A 10,322-nucleotide genomic window follows, 5' to 3' on the forward strand; every position below is an offset into this window, starting at 1 on the left:
CCGCTCCCTCCCCCCCCTCTCTGTCCCCCCCCCCCTTCCCTCTCATATGGTGATTGGTGGTTCAGGCTGTCACTCAGAAAAATTGTATCACCCCACATAAAAAATATGTTCAATATAGACCCAGACACTGTAAAAAAGGGGGGGCACCTTTGTCTGTATTTTTGCATCAGGTGCGTGTCCATTAGGCCTGTAAAGTGCACAGAGAAATGGCCTGGGCTCGTTAATGACGTCCAGGTCCACCTGCTTCACCAAACCAGTGGTTAAGAAAAAATAGAAATACCACAGTGTACCACAAAAGTACTGCAATCAAAATATAGCTTAAGTAAAAGTACAAAGTATTAGCATCAAAATATAAAGTACCAAAAGTAAAAGTACTTGTCAATATCAAATTATTTACATAGCACATTTAAAAACAACAATAGTTGGCCAAAGGGCTTTACAAAATAACACACTGTGACAAAATAATATAAGGGTTTTATGAACCATCATATCAAAGGCCACAGAGAGATCTACAGTCATGGGAGCAGCACAGTCTCCAGAATCAGTCGTCAACAACAAGTCAGAAGGGAGTCACAGCCCTGGAGCATTCAGAAACCAGACTCGTATATCTCACAAATGCCATGCATGTCTAACAAAGACTGAAGTTGGATAAACGCTGATTTTTTTTCCCAGAATTCATTATGTAGAATGGCACATTTTACATTTTAGTAGTTAACATGTATCAAATAAATGTAGTGGAGTACAAAGTATAATATAAGTCAAAGTATGAAGTAGCAGAAAATGAAAATACTCAAGTATAGATGCTTCAAAATTGTACTCAAGTACAGTACTTGAGTAAATGTACTTAGTTACTTTCCAGCACTGCACCAAACCACTGGACTGCGATGAATCCCAGGGTAGTCACAGTGGCACCAATACGCTTCAAGAGCTTTGTTCTTTTCTTGAAACGATGCCGCCCCCTGCTGGGTGATATGTGAAGTGCAAACCCCATTTCAAGAGGAGCTGGGACATTTTCCGAACTGAAATAAAATCTAAAATCTGTGATTTGTTGATTCGCTTGAACATTTATTTAACTGACAAAAGTACAAAGAAAAGGTTAGTCAATTAGATGTCTCTGTGTACCCTGGGATTCACCGTTTTAGAAGTCATGTCTGCCATCGAAGTGATTTTGAAACTCTTATTTTAATGTAAAAATGTTACGTAGTGTTGCTTTACCAGGCATTCTTTAAAATATTTACCATTCTTTCATTTGTATGCTACATTTACATTCAAATCAATCTGCAAACGCAACTCAAGCTGTGTTTGTGCATCCTCTGTCCACAAAGTGTAGGTTTAGTGGTTGGTCAGGCACCAGAACAGTGCGGCTGATGCTTTTTAAGTCTCCCTTTGTGGGGTCTGGTTTGATTTTAAACAGCCTGATTACCTAGGAAAAAAAGAGAAACATGGAGTTACTGAAGTCACTTTTTACTGACCTGAATGAAAGACCGTGCAAACAGTTTCCTCATAACTGCCATATTTATTACACACAAAATGTTCAGTACCATGTGACTCTCATATTTAGTTGTTGGTGGGAATGATGGCGATTTTTTTAACTTTAAAGCTGCATTAATCAATGATTTAACGTCACTGAGTAATCTACAAGGGTCACTCATAGCCAACTTTGCACAACATTTTGCATCTTTCATCTCACTGTTTTGGTTTTATTGCCCACAGAACTGTTCTCATCAACTTCATTTTCAGTGGCTGCAGGCAGCTGTTTTCAGTTTAAAGACAATGATAAACCTACAGCAAACTACCTGCCCAGCAGTCTTTGATCACAAAGGCCTTGGAAACTTATTTATGTAATCAGTAGATGTTGCAAAAGGTTTTCCAGTTGTTTCTTACCCTAAACAGAACCATATACATCTCAAGCTCAGCAATTCGACGACCAACACAGCTTCTCACTCCAAAGCCAAATGGGATAGACCCAAAGGGGTATGGCCTCTCACGGCCATCACGGAGCCATCTCTCTGGCCTAAACGTGAACGGTTCTGGGAAAGTGTCCTCATCATGACTGATGGCATAGTGACAAAATGCAAATGTAGTCTGGAGAAAGAACAGTCAAAAGATACAGTACTGAAACTCTACTCTTACATGTTCATATACACAGTATACAGTTTTTGGGCCTTTTTGAAGAAAACGTGCTCTGGCTATTAATAGCATTATTATTCTAGTAAGAAGTTATAGTTAGTAGAGATGTCTCAATCTGATATTAAGTATCTGTATTGATCTGGGCAATTTTCACAGGATCGGCCAGAATAAAGAGTAACTTACTGAGTTACTAGTACTTAGAGTTACTTTATTTTAGTTACAGTAAAATCGTGAGATTTTATTGATCTCCAGTTGGATATTCACAAGCTACCCAGGAGTAATTCACATTATGACCATCCAGGGTTTTTAACACTAGCTCCACCCGTGTTTTGGAAGCACTCAGAGTCCAATACACAATCACTTCAATATACCAAAGTGTTTGATGGCAGAGCTATGGCAAATAAACAGGAAAATCCTTCAGATTTAGTGTGGTGCATTTGCTACTGTTTTGTGCATGTTCACATTGACCCCAACACAATTATTAATTAATGCTGAGAGAGGCACTTTTGATAAACTTGGCAAAAGGGCAGGGGCTTGAGGCCCTAGAGCTCCTAGAACATGCCTGCCGATACTTTGTATCAGATCAAGACATCACTAGTAGGCTAATTACCAAGACTAAACCTCCTGTACTAACCAGTGAGGTTTCTCTCAAAGTAAATACAAGTACACGCAAACCAGTAATGGTTAATGGTTAAATAAATCAGACCCACTTTCTTTGTAAACTGATATCCACTGATGGTAACATCCTTTTCTGTTATGATCCTTGCAGTCAGGGGAACCACAGGGTACATCCTGCAAAACAAGAATTAATTTTACTTCCTTTAGACAAAGTGTGACATTTTGATGACAATGAAAATTGACTTTAAAATCTAGATAACCTCCTGGTATGACATTTGTAAGCCTTCTTACATAACTGGTGGTTGCAGTGGAAGCTGAACCCCAGCCATGATAACTCACTAACCAATCTCACCTCAGTACTTCGTTAATAACAGCCCTTAAATATTGCATCCGAGTGATCTCTTCAGCAGAGGGGATCTGGTCAGCTGGTATAAATGTGGACACTTCTTTGTAAAGTGTTTCCTGGATTTCAGGGTTCTTGGACAGCAGGTACAAAGTCCAAGTGAGGGTATTGGATGTCTTGACAAAGAAATGTCAAAAAGTAACAAAGCACAGTGAGATGCATACTTGTTTATATCTTACATGTACATGCAGGAGGGCTAAAGCAGAAAAGATTCTACTGCACAGTCCATTCCTTAATTCAAAACAAGGAATTTGAGTAGCAGCCCAGTTAATATTTTGCCATTTCAGGGTGATGGTTACGGATGAACAGTACACCATGAGGGTAAAATCCTCTCATAGAGCCACAAATGAGTAGGGGAGAGCGGGCAGGAATGTAACAGTGGGTAAGTTGTAAGACTGACCCGTCAGTAAAGGGCTGCAGTGACAATATCACTCTAAAAATGATTTCGGAGGGGGATATGGCATCATACTTACTGTGTCCACGCCAGCTAAAAGAAGCTCAGCAATGCTACCACAGACATCCTTACTGCTCATCTGAGTGTTCGAGAGGAGGTATGTTAGGTATTCACCCCCTCTACCCTTGTTGTTGTCCACTTGCTGCTGGATTGCCTCCAACCTCTTGTCAATCAACGTTTTAGCTAGAATAAATGCAGAAATGCATTTTGGATTCATCATATGGACTAAATTAACATCTAGACTTACAAAATCTAAAATAAAATAAAAAAAATCACTTTTTTAAAGAAATAGTGTGACATTTTGGGATTATATTACTTTGCTGTCTCACTGAGAGCCATACAGCCATTAGACTACACAGTCTGATGGCTGTATGCAGAATATGAAGCTAAAACCAACAAAGACTGGAAGCAAGCAAGCAAGCAAAATTTATTTATATAGCACCTTTCTAAACCTACACTGCCTTGCGAAAGTATTCGGCCCCCTTGAACTTTGCAACCTTTTGCCACATTTCAGGCTTCAAACATAAAGATATAAAACTGTAATTTTTTGTGAAGAATCAACAACAAGTGGGACACAATCATGAAGTGGAACAAAATTTATTGGATATTTCAAACTTTTTTAACAAATAAAAAACTGAAAAATTGGCCGTGCAAAATTATTCAGCCCCCTTAAGTTAATACTTGGTAGCGCCACCTTTTGCTGCGATTACAGCTGTAAGTCACTTGGGGTATGTCTCTATCAGTTTTGCACATCGAGAGACTGAAATTTTTGCCCATGCCTCCTTGCAAAACAGCTCGAGCTCAGTGAGGTTGGATGGAGAGCATTTGTGAACAGCAGTTTTCAGTTCTTTCCACAGATTCTCGAGTGGATTCAGGTCTGGACTTTGACTTGGCCATTCTAACACCTGGATATGTTTATTTGTGAACCATTCCATTGTAGATTTTGCTTTATGTTTTGGATCATTGTCTGGTTGGAAGACAAATCTCCGTCCCAGTCTCAGGTCTTTTGCAGACTCCATCAGGTTTCCTTCCAGAATGGTCCTGTATTGGGCTCCATCCATCTTCCCATCAATTTGAACCATCTTCCCTGTCCCTGCTGAAGAAAAGCAGCCCCAAACCATGATGCTGCCACCACCATGTTTGACAGTGGGGATGGTGTGTTCAGGGTGATGAGCTGTGTTGCTTTTACGCCAAACATAACGTTTTGCATTGTTGCCAAAAAGTTCGATTTTGGTTTCATCTGACCAGAGCACCTTCTTCCACATGTTTGGTGTGTCTCCCAGGTGGCTTGTGGCAAACTTTAAACAACACTTTTTATGGATATCTTTAAGAAATGGCTTTCTTCTTGCCACTCTTCCATAAAGGCCAGATTTGTGCAGTATACGACTGATTGTTGTCCTATGGACAGAGTCTCCCACCTCAGCTGTAGATCTCTGCAGTTCATCCAGAGTGATCATGGGCCGCTTGGCTGCATCTCTGATCAGTCTTCTCCTTGTATGAGCTGAAAGTTTAGAGGGACGGCCAGGTCTTGGTAGATTTGCAGTGGTCTGATACTCCTTCCATTTCAATATTATCACTTGCACAGTGCTCCTTGGGATGTTTAAAGCTTGGGAAATCTTTTTGTATCCAAATCCGGCTTTAAACTTCTCCACAACAGTATCTCGGACCTGCCTGGTGTGTTCCTTGTTCTTCATGATGCTCTCTGCGCTTTAAACGGACCTCTGAGACTATCACAGTGCAGGTGCATTTATACGGAGACTTGATTACACACAGGTGGATTCTATTTATCATCATTAGTCATTTAGGTCAACATTGGATCATTCAGAGATCCTCACTGAACTTCTGGAGAGAGTTTGCTGCACTGAAAGTAAAGGGGCTGAATAATTTTGCACGCCCAATTTTTCAGTTTTTTATTTGTTAAAAAAGTTTGAAATATCCAATAAATTTCGTTCCACTTCATGATTGTGTCCCACTTGTTGATTCTTCACAAAAAATTACAGTTTTATATCTTTATGTTTGAAGCTTGAAATGTGGCAAAAGGTCGCAAAGTTCAAGGGGGCCGAATACTTTCGCAAGGCACTGTACATTACAAGGTGCGTTCCAGTAAAACATAAAAATAATAAAAAATATTAAAAGCAGATAAAACACATCTACACAATAAAATAACAGCAAAAATACATAATCAAACAAATACATCAATCAGTAAACTTGTTAAAAGCCAGTGAATACAAATGCAAGACACCGTGTCCTAGTCAAAAGACGAGCTGGTGCATTTTGTACCAACTGGAGCCGGGACAATAAGGCTTGAGAAATGCCAGTATACAGTGCATTCCAATAATCAAGTCTAGAGCTAATAAAGGCATGAATTGCCTTTTCAAAATCACCAAAAGAAAGAAAGTGTTTAACCTTAGCCAAAAGTCTCAGATGAAAAAAGCTGGCTTTGACCACAGATTTTTTCTGTTCATCCAGTTTAAGAGCACCATCAAATACCACCCCAGGATTCCTCACATGAGGCCTCAGGTAGGGGGCTAAAGAGCTAGGAACATCAGAATTAGTGACACCAGAGTTACCAATTAAAACACATTCTGTCTTACCTTCATTAATATGTAAGAAATTATGTGATAACCAAGCCTTAATGTCCCTCAGGCAATCTATCAAGGTCTGTAATGAGTTGCTCTTCTTGACATTCAATGCAGATAAGTTTGAATATCATCTGCATAGCAGTGAAAAGACAACCCATATTTCATAAAAACTGATCCAAGGGGAAGTAAATATAAAGAAAAGAGGACTGGCCCAAGGATGGATCCCTGAGGAACACTACAGTTCAGAGGAACAACAGAAGAAGAGAACTCATCAGTGTACAGAAAAACTCCTATCAGACAAATATGATTCAAACCATTTAAGAACAACACCATGAAGTCCTACAGACTGCTGCAGACGAGACAATAAAATACGAAGGTCCACTGTGTCAAAAGCAGCCAAAAGGTCTAAGGGAATCAGTATTTCCTTCATCCACAGTCAACAAAAGATCATTAAATACCCGCAACAGTGCTGATTCGGTACTGTGGTGTGTCTCAAAACCAGACTGGAACTTTTCAAATATCCCATTTTTTCTCTAAAATCTTAAACAAAAAGTGGTAACTTAGAAACTGGTCTAAAATTCGATAAAACAGTAATATCAAGACTGGGTTTTTTAAGAATTGGTTGAACTGCTGCATGTGGAAACAGCCTACTTCTGTCCAAAGATAACAAAATCTATCAACAACTCTAAAGCTCAAAAATGACAATGTTATATGTTAAGCTGTTCAAATAAATAAATAAAAAACACATACCATGTGCTGTAAGTTAACCAGCTAAAGGTGGTAGCTATTTTCCATGCAGTTCACATTTTAATTCACATAACATTTGACTTATAAAGGTGCTGTTATTAGTGTTGTGGCTACTGTTGTTGTTTTTTTCATCAACATCATTATTATTCAAAGTGAAATGAGTAGTAGTCTTAATAATAGCACTAGCGTAGCGTAGTAACAGAACCACGACAAAGACAGTCAAATCATTATGATACTGCTGTGAACTATTTAAAACACTGCCATTCAGCTGTTTCTCTCTGTCTTTACAGCTCACCGAAGCTGAAGATGCTCTCCCAGGCAGCAATGTAACGTCCCCAGTAGGGCAGCAGGTTGCGACTCCACCTGGGCATCACCATCACAGCCATGCTGTTGGAGAACATCTGGGTTATGGAGCTGATGAAGTCTTGCGTACCTGCAGGGATTTCCTTCTCCAGACACCCAAGTCGAGTCTCAAAGAGAATGGACGCGATAGCTGTGTGGCAGAGTGAAGAACGTTTAAAGGAGCACTCATCACTATTTCAGTGTGCAGATTTAACTATTTTTCAGATTTTTTCTATACCCTCCAGTGAAAATTGATAGAGCTCATTGGCCATGTTGGTCACTAGGTCTCCTGTTGGACTGGACTGGCGCAGGTAGTAAATCCTCTTGGTGAAGTCTGTAACCACATCATTGATTACCCCACCATACTGGGCAGAGTCCTTTGGATGCAGCATGCACTTGTTCAGTGTCGCCCTCAGGAAAACCCCTCCCTGGGAGCAGACAGGGATGAAAAACATGCTTTCATGCTTGCACTGCTGGACACATGACAGTACTTTGCCTTGGAAATTCCTTCTGTAATTACTACTAGTTTTATGAGGTGTTGTTTACACATGGGACATCATTTACAAGTAACAGAAAGGGAGCATTGCTGTGCACATCATGCAGTATGTGGCAGTCTTACACTGTGAAAGGCCCATAGCCGAATCCTTTCATATCTCGAACATCTTTCCACAGGGACATGTCTCCTCGGCAAGGGAAGCTGTCGTCGTTCCTCAAGACTTCCTCCAGTAGCTTTGGAGTGTTCACAGACACCAATTTTAGTCCATCTCTATATATGGGCCCATATCGCTGCTTCTCATAGATCTGGTGGTAGACAGAGGGAGCACATGGCAGATGACTTTACACAGAATCCTGTGTGTAGACAATCTTAAAATGGATGAGGGAAGAAGAAGAAATACAAGAAAGGGAAAAGGTGCTAACATCAGCAATGTTTGAATGTCTGTCTCATCCGTCACAGTGTTGTGTAAACTAAAAAAAAGAGTGAGTGTGTGACTGAATGTTGTTCACCTCATTAAAAGTGGTTTTTCCTCAAGTGCTAAACAATTCTTTCCTCTGTGGGGGCAAGATGAAACTAACTGCTGTTGTCTGGAGGTTTCTATGGGAACAAAGGTGATGCAATCTGCCTGGCATTTTCTGTAGCAAATTGTTCCTGGGGCAAATGCAACCAGAACAACAGAATCAAAACATACCCCTGCCCCTACATTTCTCAGCAGGTCAGCTCAGCAGCCATCCATCTATCCATCCATTTTCCATACAGCTTAGTCCCAAATGGGGTCACGGGGGGCTGGAGCCAATCCCAGCCAAGAGGCGGGGTACACCCTGGACAAGTTGCCAGTCCATTGCAGGGCTAACACGCAGACTAACAATCACTCACACACACAATCACTCCTACGGGCAATTTAGAGACACCAATCAACCTATGCTGCATGTCTTTGGACAGTGGGAGGAAGCCAGAGCACCTGGAGATAACCCACACAAGCACAGGGAGAGCATGCAAACTCCGCACAGAAAGGCCTCGGGTTGGCCGGGGCTCGAACTCGGAACCGTCTCGCTCAGCAGCCAGAGCAGACAAATTATTTTAGAAATTCTGGAATGCATCAGAGCATATTTTGATGCAGACTAATGCAACACTGTGGCAGATTCCTGATGAATATGTAAATATGATTCAGCCAGAGACTGTGCAGAGCAGTGTACTGCAGCCTGACATACTGTACCTGGAGCTCATGCAAACGGTTGTAGAAACCCTGAAACACCATTCTGTAAAGCAGCTCCAAGAAGCTGACGTGTGGAAGGTCTTTTACTGTCCGAGGCTTGTCCTGGAGGACAGGCAGGGCGCCCAGGGAAGGGAAGGTGCTAACCGGCCCTCTGGAGCACACTTGGACCATGGCGATAGGGCAACGCAGCAGCAAACTGCCCTTCCTTTTCACTATACTCTGGGACAGCCATGCAGCCATGATGAAAAACAGATCAACCTAGTCAGGCTACCGTTGCATCCAAAATATCATCTAAGCTCAGGGGGGATGGGCCAAGTTTTATAAAAGGTTAACTCTTTCAGCCCAGCTCTCTGGCCCCATTCTATACATACAAATGTTTAGCAAGCTTAAACTGCTTAAAAACAAAACAAAACAAAACAAAAAAACATATTTACAGTAGTTGTTGTATATGATGACAAATATCAGCTCTTTGCTTGGAGGAGAATAGGATTCAGGAATGCTTTGTGATAAGAGTAAATTAAAAGAATAAATTTTCTGATATGTGCATGGGATGATAGATTAGAGTTGGAGGGTACTGCCTATGAATTTCCTTTTTGATAAAGTTTATAGTTAGGGCTGGGTCAGGTGACCCTGAGCCTTCCCTTAGTTATGCTGCTATAGGCCTAGGCTGCTGGGGGGCCCATGTAGTGATGGTCCTCTGAAACCCGAGGCTCCGACACATGCACAGTAGCTCATGAAGCCATTGTATTGAACCAGTGTGCCGAGGCATATTTTGGTAATGTGACTAGTGACGTTTGAATCACTTGAGGGACGTCTGAAGCAGTTGGGTGCGTCCGACGTCATGCGAATCAGCTGATTGGTTCGGTTTGTCCTGTGAATCACTTTGCGGAATAGAGTGTGTTCAGAGACAGGATATCTCTATTTAGTGGTGTTCATTTGAATCTGTCTTTGCAGAGCAGGTTGGTTTGTTGCTGTTGTTGCCGTTAGTTGCTTTGAGAGTTAGTGTTGTAGCAGATTGTGTATTTAGTGGAGAATCAGTGTAGACAGAGAAATAGATCGATAGATAGTTAGATGAATAGTAAGTTAGAGAGAAATAGATAAAGTAGTTACATAACACTAGATATAGTTAATCAAATCAAATCAAATCAAATTTTATTTGTATAGCACCAAATCACAACAAAAGTCATCTCAGGACACTTTACAAAGTAAGGTCTAGACCTTACTGTTATCAATATTATTACATAGGGAAAACCCAACAAATCCCCCTTGAGCAAGCACTTGGCGACAGTGGGGAGGAAAAACTCCCTTTAACGGAAGAAACCTCCGACAGACCC

The 10,322-nt window shown here is 41.0% G+C and overlaps 1 protein-coding gene across 1 annotated transcript; it reads right to left on the reverse strand.

Annotated features, from left to right (window-relative positions):
* Nucleotides 1-977: 977 nt before the first annotated feature.
* Nucleotides 978-9,231, reverse strand: LOC109972640 (sterol 26-hydroxylase, mitochondrial-like). The gene is made up of 9 exons (XM_020621649.1): nt 8,989-9,231; nt 7,898-8,077; nt 7,515-7,704; nt 7,230-7,427; nt 3,625-3,788; nt 3,101-3,267; nt 2,841-2,922; nt 1,885-2,085; nt 978-1,423 (listed from the first exon to the last, which is right to left on the reverse strand). Exons 1-9 carry the CDS (start codon nt 9,226-9,228, stop codon nt 1,292-1,294), a joined length of 1,554 nt encoding a protein of 517 aa, XP_020477305.1. The 5' UTR covers nt 9,229-9,231; the 3' UTR covers nt 978-1,291.
* Nucleotides 9,232-10,322: the final 1,091 nt, after the last annotated feature.

This window comes from Monopterus albus, unplaced genomic scaffold (assembly GCF_001952655.1).
Source record: "Monopterus albus unplaced genomic scaffold, M_albus_1.0 scaffold263.1, whole genome shotgun sequence".
Classification (NCBI taxonomy): Eukaryota; Metazoa; Chordata; class Actinopteri; order Synbranchiformes; family Synbranchidae; genus Monopterus; species Monopterus albus.

Excerpts from the sequence above, each read along its gene's own strand:
- LOC109972640 (XM_020621649.1), bottom strand. The coding sequence starts at position 9,228 with ATGGCTGCATGGCTGTCCCAGAGTATAGTGAAAAGGAAGGGCAGTTTG. Across the intron at positions 3,268-3,624 it reads TTTTAGCTGGCGTGGACACA|ACATCCAATACCCTCACTTG; the intron begins GTAAGTATGATG and ends TTCTTTGTCAAG. Across the intron at positions 2,923-3,100 it reads GTTATTAACGAAGTACTGAG|GATGTACCCTGTGGTTCCCC; the intron begins GTGAGATTGGTT and ends CTTGTTTTGCAG.